Here is a 16,986-nt window from a genome sequence, read left to right on the forward strand (position 1 = left end):
TTTATTAATAAGGAAATAGAAGACTTGAAAAATACTATTAAAAAAAAAAATACTACAAACCAACTAGACCAAAAGGATATTCACTCAACAAAAACAGAATATACATACAAACATCTCCATGACTTAAATAAGTACAAAACATGTACACTGAAAGCTATAAAATATTACTGAAAGATTAAAGATGAACTAAATAAATGAAAGATATTTCATGTTTGTGAGTTAGAAAATGTTATTAAAATGGCAATACTTCTCAAATTGATGTACATACTCAGCATACTCTCTATCAAAATCAGAGTTTGGTTTTGTTTTGAATTAATTTTTTTTTTTTTTTTTTTAATTTTTGGCCACACTGCATGACTTGCAGGATCTAATTTTCCTAATCAGGGATCCAATCCAGGTCCCCTGCCGTGGAATCTCAGAGACCTAACCACTGCACTACCAAGGAATTCCTATCAGACCTTGTTTAGACATGGAAGCAATCTAAATGTCCATTGACAGATGAATGGATAAAGAAGATGTGGTTCATAGGTACAATGGAATATAACTCAGGCATAGAAAAGAATGAAATAATGCCATTTGCAACAACGTAGACAGACCTAGAGATCATCATACTAAATAAGACAGAAAGATAAATATAATATGATATCATACATATATGGAATGGAAATAATGCTACAAATAAACTTATCTATAAAACAGAAATAAAGTCACTGATGTAGAAAACAAACTTATGGTTACCAAAGGGAAAGGTGGGGAGGGATGAATTGGGATTGATATACTGCTGCTGCTGCTGCTAAATATAAAATAGATAACTCATAAGGACCTACTGTATAGTACAGGGAACTCTACTCAATACACTGTAATAACCTATATGGGAAAAGGATCTAAAAAAGAGTGGTTATAGTCATATGCATAACTCAATCACTTTGCCGTACTAGCACAAACTTGTAAACTAGTGCAATATTGTGTATCAACTATACTTCAGTAAAATTTTAAAAATAAATAGAAGTCTGATATCCATCTGGAAAAAAATGAAAAGTCAGATACCAATGTAAAAACAAAAAAATCAAAGTCTGTTTTTTGAAATCAGTCCTGGGTGTTCATTGGAAGGACTGATGTTGAAGCTGAAACTCCAATACTTTGGCCACCTCATGCGAAGAGTTGACACATTGGAAAAGATCCTAATGCTGGGTAGGACTGGGGGCAGGAGGAGAAGGGGACAACAGAGCATCCTCTGTTGAGCATCCTCTCAGATGGATCCTCAGAGCATCCTCTGAGATGGTAGGATGGCATCACTGACTCGATGGACATGGGTTTGGGTAGACTCCGGGAGTTGGTGATGGACAGAGAGGCTTGGCGTGCTGCAATTCATGGAGTCGCAAAGAGTCGGACACGACTGAGCGACTGAACTGAACTGATTCTCAACAAAGCTTCCAAGTCAAGTCATGGGGAAATAATAGTCTTTTCAACAGATAGTGCTAAGATAACTGGATATTCATGTGCAAATAAGAATAAAGTTGGACTCCTAGATCATAAACTGAAATATATGAGTTTAAACTACAAAACTCTTAGAAGGAAACATAAATGTAAACCTTCACAATCTTGAATTAAGTAATCATTTCTTAGATTCTGAAAGCACAGGTGACAAAAGAAAAAACAGGTAAACTGGACTTCATAGATATTTTAAACTTTTGTGCTTCAAGAAACACCATCAAGAAACTGAAAAGGCACTACACAGAATGGAAGAGTGTATTTGCAAACTGTATCTCTGACAGGGGACTTATACCCAGAATATATAAAGAACTCTTACAACTTGACAATGAAAAGACAAATAACCAAATCTTAAAATGCATGAAGAATCTGAATAGACTTTATCCAAAGAAGGTATATGAGTAGCCAATAAGCACATAAAAAAATGCTCAACAGCATTAATCATTAGGAAAATGCAAACCAAAATCACAAGATACTACTCAAACCCACTAGGATGGCTATATTTAAATAGATACTTTAGGCTGAAACTGACATTTTCCAGTATTCACCAAAATGACACAAAGGGAAAGAGGAGAAGCACCTGCTCTATGTTCTCTAGACCTTTTAGAAAACATGTTGCTATTCCTTTGGCCACAAACATGCAAATCCACAAAGAAGGTGGTATTATAAACCTCAAGGGAACAGACACTATTCATAGAGGAATTCCCCACAAATGTTATCAAAGCAAAACTGAAGCATCTATACTATTACCCAGCAGGCTGTTGGCATTGTTGTAAATAAATTGGTTAAGGGCAAGATTCTTGCCAAGAGAATTAATGTACATATTGGATGTATTAAACACTCTTAAGAGCTGAGATAGCTTCCTGAAACATGTGAAGGAAAATGATAAGAAAAAGAAGGAAGCCAAAGAGAAAGGTAGTTGGATTCAACTAACGCACCAGCCTGATTCAGCTGGGGAAGCACACTTTGTAAAAACCAATGGAAAGGAGTCTGAACTGCTGAAATCCATTCCCTACGAATTTATGGTATGAAAGGTATAAGAAAATGAACAAAGGGCCTCTGGACTGTTCCTTTAAAATGATTAATTGTATATTGACTATATTTCAATAAAGCTATTATCAAAAGTATATATATACACACATAATATATACACATATGTATAAACTATATATTTAAATATGTTTATGATATATATGATGTACACATCAGAAAATTGAATATAAACCTAAGGAAAGTGAATAATAAAAAAACCTTAAAGTCATATAAAGATTTTCAAAGAAAATGAATATCAATAATGATATTCAATGAAAAACTAGTACAGATAAAATTTCCTTGAAAGCTTGGTGGTTAATTCCCTTGGTCAAGAAACTCTTTGCCTTTATCTCTAGATTGCCTCAGTATATATGTACATTCTCACATTAATAATACATATATACAGTCTGCAGGTATTCTCAAGCCATTGCCATTTACTCAGTAAATTAAATACTATTTCCTGGGCTCCAAGTTTATATTAAATCCTAATTTACCTTCCTAGATGTTATAGACAAGGATTCAGATAGGCTATGGCAAATGACCTTAAGGGAAGTAATTTTGTCTCTGAATGACCTAGATAGATTTTTCTGCTAAGCAGCTTTACTTGAATAACTGCTCACCTCTAACTCTACTATGGCAGACTATCTCTGAGAGTATAAATTTAATCCTTCAGGCTGAAGGAAACCAGCTAGTTTTTCCAGCTCAGATAATCAAAGTCTGGCCCTGAGGCTTCTTTAGTTAGCTGATAAAAGGGATAAAAAGGACTCCTTGCACAACACATGAGATGAGATGGTACTGGGTAGATGAATTTTGGACTTTGGTGATGTAAGAAGTCCAAGAAAAGGGCTTAAGGCTTGTTTAATGTCATTAACTTTATATTGTTTAATATGGTCATAATATACATATGCAATATACGATTTTAATATATAAATATATATAACATATACACTTATAATACATGTTACATGTAATATATATTATAAATATATATTTATGTTTAGAAAAAAGTCATGTAAATGTTATGAAAATCCTAATAATAATAATCTCAAGGTGGCAGGCAATTATTACTGATTTTCTTTTCATTCTATTGGACTTTCTCAACTTTTTAACTGTATATATGTATTACATAAAATTTTTTTTTAATTGCAAAAGAAATTAAAACATTAAAAAGATACATAAAATAAAAATCAAAGTGCTCTCCTTTATTCCCTTTCTTCTGACTCTTTTCAGAGGCAATCATTTAACAGATTGATGTATCTTCTCTTAAATTCTCTTTTTACACTTATACATACTATAAAGAGTTTTTAAATGGGATCTTAATATGTTTATGATTCTGCAACTTTCTAGTTTTAAATATATGTCATTTTTTAAGTCAAACTTCTTTTAAACATCTGCACAGATTAAGTGAATCTGTGCAAATTTCTTCATGTCGCCATTGATGGGACATGTAGGCTGTTTCCAACAGTCAATAAGCTTAAAAACTCTGCAATAAACGCCCTTACGTATTTGCTCTTCTATACTCATGCTATAATTTCTATACGCTTGATTCCTCAGGACTTTTTGTCTTTATCATGGTGTGTGTGTGTGTGTGTGTGTGTGTCTGTGTGTGTGTGTCTGTGTGTCTGTGTGTGTGTGTTGAGGGGGATCATGTAATCTGGAGAAATAGAGCTTCTGCAGCCAGGCTTTCTGGATTCAAAACCCACTTTTGTTGTTTACCAACTGTGTGACCTTATACAGATTACTTAACTTTGACGGGCTTCCCTGTGGCTCAGCTGGTAAAGAATCTGCCTGCAATGAGAGAGACCTGGGTTCAATCCCTGGGTTGGGAAGATCCCCTGGAAAAGGGAACAGCTACCCACTCCAGTATTCTGGCCTAGAGAATTCCATGGACTGTATAGTCCAAGGGGTTGCAAAGAGTTGGACACAACTGAGTGACTTCCACTTCACTTCACTTCACTTTTGCGGGACTTCATCTCCCCATGTGTAAAATGGAAACAATAACACTATCTCCTTTGCAGGGTTGTTAGGAGATTAAATAAATTAATAATTAAAAAGCACTTAAAAGGGCACCTGCACGTAGTTAGTAAACTGTATGGATGTGTGTGTGCTTAGTTGCTCAGTCGTGTCAGATTCTTTGCGACCCCATGGACTGTAGCCCGCCAGGCTTCTCTGTCCATAGGGATTTTCCAGGCAAGACTACTGGAGAGGGCTGCCATGCCCTCCTCCAGGGATCTTCTCAACCCAGGGATCAAACCCAGGTCTCCTGCATTTCAGGTGGATTCTTAACCGTCTGAGCCACCAGGGAAGCCCAAGCTCTGTATAAGCTTCTTAAGTGAATTTTAAAAATACCTGTCCCTTTCATTATCCCCTATAATGTAACCTCTTTAATTTATTATATAACAAAAACATATAAGAATAAACTTACTCAAATTATTTTGAGCTTTAAAAAGCTTAAGTAGTGGACATCCCTGGTGGTCCAGTGGTTAAGACTCAGCACTCCCAATGCAGGAGGCCTGGGTTCCATTCCTGGTCAGGAAACTAGAACCCACATGCTACAACTAAAAAGATCTCACATGCCAAACTAAAGATCCCGGGCAACCAAATAAATATATTTAAAAAGCTTAAGTAAATAACTATAGCAATCTCTCCATTGACAATAGGTTAATGATGCTATAACTTAAAAATTAAGAAATATTTCTATAAGATTGTCTCAAAATGCCATTATTGCTTCCTTTAACCTCTCACGCCTCCCAGATAGTTTTAAAAAATCATTTTTATTATGGGATTTTCAAATACACACAAAACTACAGACGCTAATATAATGAATCCCCACTTATTACCCAGATTCAATAGTTATCCTAAGTTCAGTTCAGTCGCTCAGTCGTGTCCGACTCTTTGCGACCCCATGAATTGCAGTACGCCAGGCCTCCCTGTCCATCAGCAACTCCCGGAGTTTACTCAGACTCATGTCCATTGAGTCGGTGATGCCATCCAACCATCTCATCCTCTGCTGTCCCCTTGTTCTCCTGCCCTCAATCTTTCCCAGCATCAGGGTCTTTTCAAATGAGTCAGCTCTTCGCATCAGGTGGCCAAAGTATTGGAAGTTTCAGCTTCAACATCAGTCCTTCCAATGAACACCCAGGACTGATTTCCTTTAGGATGGACTGGTTGGATCTCCTTGCAGTCCAAGGGACTCTCAAGAGTCTTCTCCAATAACCACAGTTCAAAAGCATCAATTCTTCGGGGCTCAGCTTTCTTCACAGTCCAACTCTCACATCCATATATGACCACTGGAAAAACCACAGCCTTGACTAGACAGATCTTTGTTGACAAAGTAATGTCTCTGCTCTTTAATATGTTGTCTAGGTTGGTCATAACTTTCCTTCCAAGGAGTAAGTGTCTTTTAATTTCATGGCTGTAATCACCGTCTGTAGTGATTTTGGAGCCCCAAAAAATAAAGTCAGCCACTGTTTCCACTGTTTCCCCAACTATTTGCCATGAAATGATGGGACCGGATGCCATGATCTTAGTTTTCTGAATGTTGAGCTTTAAGACAACTTTTTTTTCACTCTCCTCTTTTACTTTCATCAAGAGGCTCTTTAGTTCTTCTTCACTTTCTGCCATAAGGGTGGTGGCATCTGCATATCTGAGGTTATTGATATTTCTCCTGGCAATCTTGATTCCAGCTTGTGCTTCCTCCAGCCCAGCCTTTCTCATGATGTACTCTGCATGTAAGTTAAATAAGCAGGGTGACAATATACAGCCTTGACGTACTCTTTTACTATCTGGAACCAGTCTGTTTTTCCATGCCCAGTTCTAACTGTTGCTTCCTGATCTGCATACAGGTTTCTCAAGAGGCAGGTCAGGTGGTCCAGTATTCCCATCTCTTTCAGAATTTTCCACAGTGTATTGTGATCCACACAGTCAAAGGCTTTGGCATAGTCAATAAAGCAGAAATAAATGTTTTTCTGGAACTCTCTTGCTTTTTCGATGATCCAGTGGATGTTGGCAATTTGATCTCTGGTCCCTCTGCCTTTTCTAAAACCAGCTTGAACATCCGGAAGTTCACGGTTCACGCATTGCTGAAGCCTGGCTTAGAGAATTTTGAGCATTACTTTACTAGTGTGTGAGATGAGTGCAATTGTGCAGTAGTTATCCTCAATGCATGGCCAACTATGTTTCATCTGAACTCTACCCACTATTCTCTCAAACAATTTTGCAGCAAATCCTAGTTATCATATCATTTCACCTATAAATATTTTCGTATTCTTCTCTAAGCAATAGGACTCTCTCTTTTTTTTTTTTAGGAAATATAACCATTATATCATTATCATACACTAAAGACAATTAACAACAATCCGTTAATAGCAAAATATACAGGAGAAACTTTAAATTTATACAATCATTATATGTTTTTCTAATACACTTTAAAAAAATATGTAGTAAAATACAATTATTTACAGAACTTAGGTTCTTGAAAGTTTTCTATGAACTAATTTTTGCAAATCAGATCCTACTTTTCCTTTAAGTTATAAAGTACTTATTATGCACATGAGTAGGCTAATGAAGAGTTAACTTTTTCTTTTTTTTAGCCTTGGAGCAAGAAGACCTAACTAGGAACATAAAACACAACTTTTACAACTATCATTTGTTTTTTGTCTATACTATCAATGGACATATGATGGATACAGTGAATTTTGTAAAAAACTGTCAAAATTCTAGAATTTATTTTTAAATATATCATTTTTGAAACCTTTAGAATAGAAGAATGATTCCTAGAAGACAGCATTACTAAGAATTAGTCATCTCAAGCTAAACTTACCATCTTGTTAACTTTTAATTTTGAAATAAGTTTAGACACACACAAGAAAGAGAGTTCCTACATATATGGAGTTACCCAGCTTCCCCAAATGTTACTGGGATGCCATAGTTGAAATAAGTGAGTTTTAAGAAGGCAATTGACAATATTTCCTCCAAAATTTTGGATATAAATATGTTCATTCTGTATTACAAGACTCAATTTTAGTTTTCATTTTCTTAGCATTGTGACTTTTTAAACAAAAGTACATTAAAATTCCTATCATTAAGGAGGAAGTAAGTGGGTCAGGTTATAAATACTGTTAGGTAAAGCTGTTACATGAACAACTACACCACGAGAATGTTATTTAATGGATAAATAACTGCTTGGTAAAAGGTTTGTCATTCATCAGAGCCTTTGTTTTGGCCATATTCTGTCCAAAATCTTTATCTAATTGACCACTAACAAAGAATTTGGGGGGACGGCTGATAGCTTTCACTACCCAGTCAGGATTCAAAGAGATTGCCATAGGATGCAGCATTGACACAGAACTAACAAGATGAAATTTGGTAAGTCTAAACATTAAGGACAAAAATATCAACTGCTAAATTAAAAGACTGAAGGAAAGTTGGCTTGGCAGTTCATGGAGCAAGAAGTAAGGATTTTAGTTCAGCAAACTCTGTATGAGCCAAAAGAGTGATGTGACTGTCACTCTCTGAACCCAATGCAATGGAAGACGGCATTTCTCTGTCCAGGCCCAACCACCTTTAAAGCACAGTTTCAGGCTTAGGAGTTCTTAATTAAAGTATGTCAGGAGACATTAGAACATGACCAAGGAGGGTAAAACCGTTGCAGGAACTAGACTTATTTTGCCGGGAGAAGAGAGGGTATGGGAATCATGACTGTTGTCTTTGTTTGGTGACCTGTCCTATGGAAGAGGGAGCAGACCTAGCATGCCACACCAGAGAGCTGAACTAATAATGTAATATTATTAATAGCAGGCACTTTTGAGTGTTTAATATGTGGTAGGCATTTATATGCCTTATCTTGTTTAATATAATTATTCTATGAGGGGTTAGTTTCTATTATCATCTTAATCTTATAAATTAGGAAAACAAAGCTCAGAGAAGCCAAGGCAACACAGACAGCAAGTCAAAGTAGCTGATGTCCATAGTGAATTAATATTCGTAATACATTTAGAAGGGTGTTAGGACATGATAAGTACCTAATAAAATCTAGCTGCAACAATAATAAGTATTATAATAATTATATTTAAATATTATTGTTGTTGCATTTACTTAGGCCAGTGGTTCTCAGCCTTGAGTCTTGGCTATACATTAGAATCATTTCAAAAAATCCTGATGTCAAGATTCTATGTTCAGAGACACTGACTGGACTGGTCTGAGATATGGCCTGAGCATGTGACATTTTAAAAGTTCCCCAGGTAAAGAAAACATTCACAAAGACACATCTGATAAATACTATTATCGAAATATACAAAGAACTCTTAAAATTCAACAATAAGATGAACAATCTGCTTAAAAAATGGGCAACAGATCCGAACAGACACCTCACTGAAGAAGATATACAGATGGCAAATAAGTATATGAAAAGATTAAAAGAAAAGTATATACTTTCATAAGTATACGAAAAAAAAAAAAAATGTTCCATATCATGTCAGTAGGGAATTGAAAATTAAAATAATATACCATTATACATCTGTTAGGATGGTGGGCAAAATCCAAAACACTGACAAAAACAAATGCTGAAGGGACTGTGGAGCAATAGCAACTTTTACTGAGTATGGAAATGCAAAATGGGGGAAATTCCTTGGTGGTCCAGTGGTTAGGACTCGGTGCTCTTGATCCTTGGTCAGGAAACTAAGAGCCCACAAGATGCGTGGTAGTATCAAAAAAAAAAAAGCAAATGGTACAGCTACTTTGGAAGACAGTTGAGCAGTTTCTTACAAAAGTAAACATATTCTTGCAGGATGGAGAAAGAATTAGATGAAGGTAGTCAAAAGGTACAAATTTCCAGTTATAAGAAAAATATGTAACAGGAATGTAATTTATAACATAATAATGATAATTAATAATGCTGAACATTATAAAGGAAAGTTGCTAACAGACTAAATCCTAAGAGTTCTTTCTCATCACAAGGAAAAAATATGTTTTAATCTGTAATGTGTTATCTATATGAGATGATGGATAGGTTCACCAAACCTATTGTGGTAATCATTTCATGACATATGTAAGTCAAATAATTATGTTGTATTCCTTAAGATTATACAGTGCAGTATGTTAATCATATCTCAATAAAAACAGAAGGAAAAAAAAAACATATTCTTACCATACAATCCAGAAACTGTGGTCCTTAGTATTTATCCAAATGAGTCGAACACCTGTGTTCATGTAAAACTTACACCATCGCAGAACTTTTATTGCCAAGACTTGGAAACATCTAAAACGTTCTTCAGTAGGTGGATGGATAAACTCTGGTACTTCTAGACAACAGAATATTATTTGGCCCTAAAAACAAACAAACAAAAAAATGAGTTATTAAACCATGAAGAGAACCTTACATGCACATTATTAAATGAAAGAAACCAAGATGAAAAGGTTATATATTATATGATTTCAACTATGCAACATTCTGAATAAGGTAAAGCAACAGACTCAGCGAAAAGATTAGTGGTTGTTAGGGGCTAGGTCAGAGTGGGACGAATAGGTAGAGCACAGGTGATTTTTAGGGCAGTGAAAATATTCTGTATGATATTATAATGGCGGATATGTGTCAAGATATGTTTGTCAAAACGCACAGAATATACAACAACAAAAGTGAACTCTAACGTAAACTATGGAATTTGAGTGATAATGGCATATCGACATACATTCATTGTCACAAATGTACTAAGTGGTGGAGCTTTGGACAGCTGTGCATGTATGGGGCATTTATAAAACATTTGCATGTATAAAACATTTTTAAGATTTATTTCTTCTCCATCTGAATTGTCTTCTTACTGCCAAAAACTAGGCCCTTTCTCTCTCCACTGCTGGAGGATTTTTCCAATCTCCCAGTTAATCTCCTTGTCTAGGTAGTTCCTATTAGCTATTCTGGACACTCTCGCCCTATACACCTTTGTAAGACTCTTTAGAACTTTTCCAGTCAATGTTCTAGTCCAGAATTTGCTACTTTACCTCAGCATAAATTCTGTATCCCACACATTTAAGTCCCTGCTGACTTTAGCTCCTATTTTCTCCATCATTGCTTAACGCTGGTTTTTGCTTGAGGCATAGGTCCTCTTTCCTTTGTTTCAGAACTGATCAGGCTTTGCTTTATTCTTCCTCCTCCCTTGCAGTGTTCACATTCTACCCATTTCTTCAAGGTCCAAAATAAATGCCGCTTCCTCCTTGAAGACTTTTCTGTCAGCTCCAAGTCACATTCATAGCTCGCAAGTAATTATTCTTATGTGCTGTAGCTGGGACAAGATAGTGGAATCCTAAACTGTTATCTCTTAATTATTTGACCTGTGAGCAGGAGAACTAGGAACCTTACCTGCTATAGTGGGACATGTGTCTATAGATATTCGAGGTGCAAATGTGTAATTTACAAAATACTAGTTCTTCAAAGATATGCAGCAGCTCCTCTGCTTAAAGGAACACGCCTCAAATACTATCATGTAACACTCATTTTTGTTTTTTAAATACAGTGGGTGTATGGGGCATGGGGTTTACTTATCTCACAAACCAAGGGATTCATGTCTTTATTAAAAAAAGAAAGCTATATTCACATTTCCAACTAATTACATCTTAACTGTCTCCAAGCGCGTCTCATAAGCAGGCATATTTTGTTTTCAACCTGTGTGAAATAAAACGTTCGAAGGGAATAACTACGCACATACTTAAGATCACAACCCACAGGAAAAAGTCGAAAGCACACTCGAGGTACTGCTGCTTCCTGGGAACGCCACCGGGCCTGAATTCAAACCTTTTGGAACCTCAGCTCTCCCGTCTGTACAGTGGAGAGGATACTCGACAATATTTACCTCCCAGGGCTGTGGTGAAAGGTTTTCTTTCCCAGTTTGCCTCCCAGGACCGAAGGGTGGCGCTTTTCTTCCCGCTACGTACTTCCGTGCGCGAGGAGGGGTGACCAGCGAGGAGGAGGAGAAGCTGGCGCCAGAGGCCGGGTCGCAGAGACGGGAGGCCGGGCCAGGACAGGTTGGGCCGCAGCTCTGACGTGCAGGGTGGGGACTTTCAGGAGGAGCACGCCAAGTGTGCACACACCGTGCAAAACACGCTGAGGGTGCGTGCACCCGTGTGCGGGCGGTGCTGGGAGCGCGCTTGAATTGACAACGAAGCGTGAAGGCGCACAGCGTTCGATAGGAAAGCGACAGCTGACGAGGCCGAGGGAGCCGGAGGCCCTTGTTAGCGGCGACGAAGCTACCTGTCGCTCTGCGACCCTGCGCCGCGGGCCGACGGGTCTCCACAGCGCCCCACGTGGCGGCCGGCGGGGTCGCAGCCAGGGGAGCCCATTTGCTCCGCCTCCGCGGCGCACTCTGCCCTCCGCAGCTTCCCCGCCCCGCTCTCCCCCGACCCTCCTCCCTTCCCCCTCCCGGATCGCAATGGACGCGGCCTCCCCCCGCCGCCGCCGCCGGCAGCACGGCGCGGGCCTCTAAGCTGCAGGGCCTGAGGAGCCGCGTGCCGGGGACGGGACGTGAGCTGGCTGCCGCCGGTCTGGGGAACCTCTGGCTTCCCTGTCACCAGGTCCCCGCGGAGGAAGGGGAGGGACAAGGCGCGGCTTTTCCTGTGCCGCCAGCCCAGCTCGACCTGCGCGGCCTGCGGCTTCCTGGGAACTCGAGGGCCGCGGCCGGGCCTGGCTCAGCCCGCGGCCTGCTTGGAGCTGGACCGGAGCGGTTTGAGACGACAGGCCTGGGTAAGAGCTTGAGGAAAGGGGACGCAGGAGCGCCTTCGGCGGTCGGAAGGGTGAGGCCTGGTGCCGGGACTAGGGATGACCGGCGGTAGCCTGGGAGCGAGACCCCAGCCCCTGGTGAGGTCGACGGGCTGCCGCCGACTCACCCGCCTGGCCCCTTTGTTTCCCTCCCCCGACCCTGCCCATGGCGGGCCCCGGCTTGTCCGACCGGAGCCCATGGCTGGCCCCCCTTGTCCTTGAGAAAGGATCGCCGCCCGACGGGGCCAGGGACGTCCCGCCGGGCCTCGGAGTTCCGGGCGCCGCTCCCGGGAGACTCATCGCCCTGCCTGCTCCGGCCTCCTCCTCTCGGGTAGAGAGGCTCGCAGCTCCACCTCCAAAACTTACCCTCCTCCTCGACACAGGTAGCTAACTTAGCCGGATTTGGTTCGGGAAAACCGGAGCGCGGTGCCTGCGTCTCCCGGCGCCGGGTCGGCTGGGCCCTGAGTTTTGGGTCACCCTTGCAGATCGCCGCCGTTGGGTGCCCACCGGAACCTGCCGCTGGATTTATGCACCTGCAGCTGGGTTACATGGGACCCAACGCTGTCCTCTCGTCAGAGTGCTTATGAGTTTTTGTATTGACTTGCCTGTTGGGGCTGCTTCTCTGTTGTTGTTGCTGCTGTTGTTTTTAACCAACTGCCCCATTCGATGCGGATGGGGAAAGAGGACCGCAGATTGGCCTGTGTTCTGATCTGTAACGTGTTAGTCCATCGCACTTACTTGTAGCATTTCTTTTTAAATTTTTAAGAACAGTTGCTGCTTCTGCCAAAATTCCTCGTCAAATCATAGATAGATCTTGTATATCGTTTGTATTTGGACATCTTAAGGAGAACAGTAAATTAAATCAGCCGAATTTAAGAAATTGAAGGTAATTTTAAAGTAGAGACTTCATTTGGAGGGGAATTGGATCAAAGTGCTAAATTTCCTTAAAATACTGAATCTAATCCTTATCAGAAGATCAGCTTTGGGTGACGGAGGGGGAAAGAAGTTTTCTGGAAAAACAAAACAAAACAAAAAAAACCCTTAGTAAGGTGTTGTTTGCCTTTTGGCAAACACGTTAGTGATAGCAATAGTGGGATCCGAAGTTTGTTTGACTTTGACAAAGACGGCTCTAGTTTCCAGTTTAAGCAGCAGCCTAATCAGCTTATACTCTTGTGCAAAACTGGTTTTTATTTAGTACAAGGTATGAAGTTAAACCCGAGGAATAAGGAAAGTTGGAAAACTACGGTTAAGTACATTATCCAAACATACTTATGAGTCTTTTCTAATTCCTAGGAGGACACCAAGAAAATCTGGCTCTAGCCTATGTAAAAGAAAAGAAAGAAAGAAAAAAAAAAAATTAAGCCCACGCTGTTCAATCCTGGACATTTAAAGGACTTTTTGCCTTTACTTTTTCAATTTAAGCAAAGAAGCTTAAAAAACCATGGCAGATGTGGACCCAGATACATTGCTGGAATGGTTGCAGATGGGACAAGGAGATGAAAGGGACATGCAACTAATAGCCCTTGAACAGCTATGCATGCTGCTTTTGATGTCTGACAACGTGGATCGTTGTTTTGAAACGTAAGTACATCCCTTCGTCATCTTCCTTTGGGGGTGCTGTAGTGACATGTACATAACATGTTTTCAACCATCTGCTGATTTCAGTTTGTATAGAATTTTTCTTTAGTGAGTTTTAAAACTTATCTTTTGAAAAGTTTCTGTAGTTTTGCATTTACAGTCTTCTGAGAAATAAAAATTGGTAGGTAAACTAACTCCAGTAATGATAATTGTGATGACACAAATACATGTTTATTGATTGAATAGGAATTAGTAGAGAATGCTGATTCTAGCCCATAACCTGATTGATTCATTTTCAAAACATGTTATGAACTGAGAAAATGCAAATACTCCTTTATTTCTGTATCAAGAAATTGACTTGAAATTGATATGAAAATACAGATAATAATGAATTCATTTCTTCATTGGTAGTAAGTCTTAGGACACTTTTTTTTTTTTGGCATTGTTTTTGGGTTTTTGTTTGTTTGGTTTTTGTTTTTGTTTTTTTTTTGTGGCACTGTGCAGGTTTCTGGATCTTAGTTCCAGATCTTAGTTCCCAAACCAAGGATTGAACCCAGGCCAGTGCAATGAGAGAACTGAGTCCTAACCACTAGACTGTCAGGGAATTTCCTGTACTTTTGTTAAAGCAAATCATGGCTTTGTAAATTTCAGTTTGGAGAGGGTATAAATTAAATGTTAACCACATGGCATAGTTTTTGGAATAGTAAAAGCAGACTGAGATTTGAGAGTTTAAGCAATTTTATTTAGAGGATTATGTAGAATTTGTGCAAACATGTAAAGGAATCATTACTAGATTGGCCATTAATGCCATGTTTTTCTTCTTATGTGATACTTGCCCATTTAGATTAACCATTCTTCTAAATGCTGAACACATTTGGTTTTTATTTATTTTATATTTATAATTTTGAATTCTGGTGATAAGTAAATGAAAACTCAGATGCTTCTATATTGGTTTTAATGCCATTTTGAAGTAATTAGTAGAAAATGTTTGAGATGTTGACAAAATTTGGCATAATTATCTTAATTTCTTGAGGTGGGAATAAGGATGTATTACTCACTAAACTGATGTTGATAAATGAATAGTTAATAATCTTAGTTTTAAGTCCCATTGAGAACAGTGAAATAGATTTTTGAGCATTCATAACTTTCATTAGAGGGTTTTCATTAACCTGAGAATTACTTTTGGTATTTTAAAAAGTCGTACATAGCAGTCAAATCAACTATCATATCCTCCATTAAGTACTAACATGTAGTAGTAGAGGTATTTGTAATGACATTTTTAATAAGTGTCATCATATTAAAACAGTTTTAAAGGAAATTGCTAAAATGTCAAACTCATCAATGCAAAATCCTACCATCCTAGTATAATTGTCATTCTTTTCATTATCTTTTCCAGACTTTAGTCATATTTGATATAATGTGGATGAAATTAAAATCAGATGCAATTTATATTTTTTATTTACTAAGTGTAGGTATAAGAGAATTTCAAATTGAAATGGTTAGCCTTGTTTTATTTAGCATATCAGTAGTTTGTCTATCAAAAGTAGACATTTGATTAAATTTATGACAGTTTTTTTTTAAACCTTTAGCTTGCCTTCTTCATTCAGCCATCAGATTTTCTTGTTGTCAGAAGGAAAATTGTCTTTAGTTTCTTTAAACCCGAGATGCAGCATGGTGAGGTGGAAAGAATGGCTGTGTGTCATTAGAGACCTGGGTTCAGAGTCTTGGTTTCCTAAATGAAGTTTACCTCTTGAGAGCTTTACTTTCTTCATCTGTAAAAATGACAGTAATTTCATATCTGGTTTGCTCCTTGTGAGGAGTAAAGGAAAGAATGTATGTGAAAAGTGTTTTGAGTAAAGTGAGCTAATTTAATGTCGTTATTATTAAATATCTAATGTTGAATTTTATTTGGGGACTTTATTTCATGAAACTGTGGTGGGTTTTGAAGAACCTTTAAAAATTCTTTGAAACAGTCAACAAATAAGACAGGGGAAATGCAGGATGATGTGCACATTTTAAATATGGGTTAAAATATCCCTTTTAACTTAATTTCATAAGATAGTAGCAAGTAGTCCTTTTAGTTATGTCAAGTAAAGCAAAAGATGCCTGTATGTTCAGATAGGTTTTTGTCTGATTAGCTTGTATTAGTAGTTATATGTTTGTTTAGTCAGGAAAGGCATATGGTGTGGTAAAAATAGTGGCGTTTGGAATGAGATAGACACAGGTATAGGTTTTCATGGAGATTAAATGTGATAATACAAGTGAGATGCCTAACATAGTGTTTTTCACATAACAGTTAAGTGTTTCTTTTTCTTTAACTTAGTATTGTACTTGGCTATCCATTTTTGGTACCCATTCTGACTTTTTTTTTTTTTTTAATGATTTATTTTTTGCTGTGCTGGGTCTTTGTCGCTCTGCAGGCATTTCTCTGGTTGTGATGAGCAGGGGCTGCTCTCCATTGTGTTGTGCAGGCTTCTCATTGCTCTGGCTTCTCTTGTTGTGGAGCACAGGCTCTAGGCACTTGGACTTCAGTGGCTGCAGCCTGTTGCCTCAGTAGTTGCCGCACAGGCTCCAGAGCACAGGCTCAGTAGTTGTGGTGCGTGGGTTCAGTTGCTCTGAGGCATTTGGGATCTTGCCTGACCAGGGATTCAACCCATGTCTCAGGTGGATTCTTTAGACCACTGAGCCACAAGAGAAACCCCCTGACAGTCTTTTTGAAGTTAAGGGGTATACATTTTCTGTGAAGCTGTGATACTTCTTACTAATGCCTGAACTTAACAAGGTAATGCTCTAGAAAGTAAAATTCAAGTTCAAAGTTAGTTTTTGCTTTCATCTGTGATACGTTGGTGAGTTAAATTTAATATAAGTTACACATTTGAGATAAATTTAATAAGTTATAAATGAGTAGTTTTGCATTCACATCAAAATAGGTGATCATTGTACATATTCTTAAAAGTAGATAAATCCTGGGCAGTTGTAGATCCTGCTATTAAATCTTCAAATAATATAATTTATGTCTTCTGGGAAGAATCTAAGATCTCTCCAGAAGATCTAGTAAATGGAATATTAGGGATAGTGCTTTTAGTCACCAGAAGGCTCATATTTAAAAAATAATTATTTTACTTAATTTTGAAGACACA

General features: G+C 38.4%; 2 protein-coding genes across 21 annotated transcripts in view; one reads left to right on the forward strand and one right to left on the reverse strand.

The window, feature by feature from the left end:
• LOC145528591 (uncharacterized) overlaps positions 1–12,436 on the reverse strand; it is an 80,230-nt gene extending 67,794 nt beyond the window's left edge. Inside the window, exons 1-4 of the mRNA XM_081547258.1 lie at positions 12,397–12,436; positions 12,082–12,220; positions 11,367–11,997; positions 9,671–9,849 (exon numbers count right to left, since the gene is read on the reverse strand). Coding sequence (XP_081403384.1) covers positions 9,671–9,849; positions 11,367–11,997; positions 12,082–12,220; positions 12,397–12,436 — 989 coding nt within the window. The remainder of the gene's footprint in view (positions 1–9,670; positions 9,850–11,366; positions 11,998–12,081; positions 12,221–12,396) is intronic.
• Positions 11,453–16,986, forward strand: part of HECTD1 (HECT domain E3 ubiquitin protein ligase 1) — a 74,045-nt gene continuing 68,511 nt past the window's right edge. For 13 of the 20 annotated variants that reach the window (XM_081548009.1, XM_081548016.1, XM_081548013.1 and 10 more), the window contains exons 1-2: positions 11,935–12,253; positions 13,691–13,849. In XM_081548009.1, the coding sequence (XP_081404135.1) occupies positions 13,710–13,849 (140 nt within the window). In that variant the 5' untranslated portion in view covers positions 11,935–12,253; positions 13,691–13,709. Of the gene's footprint in view, positions 11,539–11,934; positions 13,155–13,561; positions 13,850–16,986 lie in introns of those variants that run through there. The other 7 variants (XM_081548010.1, XM_081548024.1, XM_081548029.1 and 4 more) reach the window with 3 other exon arrangements.

The sequence above is a fragment of the Giraffa tippelskirchi genome, chromosome 12 (assembly GCF_054371585.1).
Source record: "Giraffa tippelskirchi isolate mGirTip1 chromosome 12, T2T-mGirTip1v1.2.pri, whole genome shotgun sequence".
Lineage (NCBI taxonomy): Eukaryota > Metazoa > Chordata > Mammalia > Artiodactyla > Giraffidae > Giraffa > Giraffa tippelskirchi.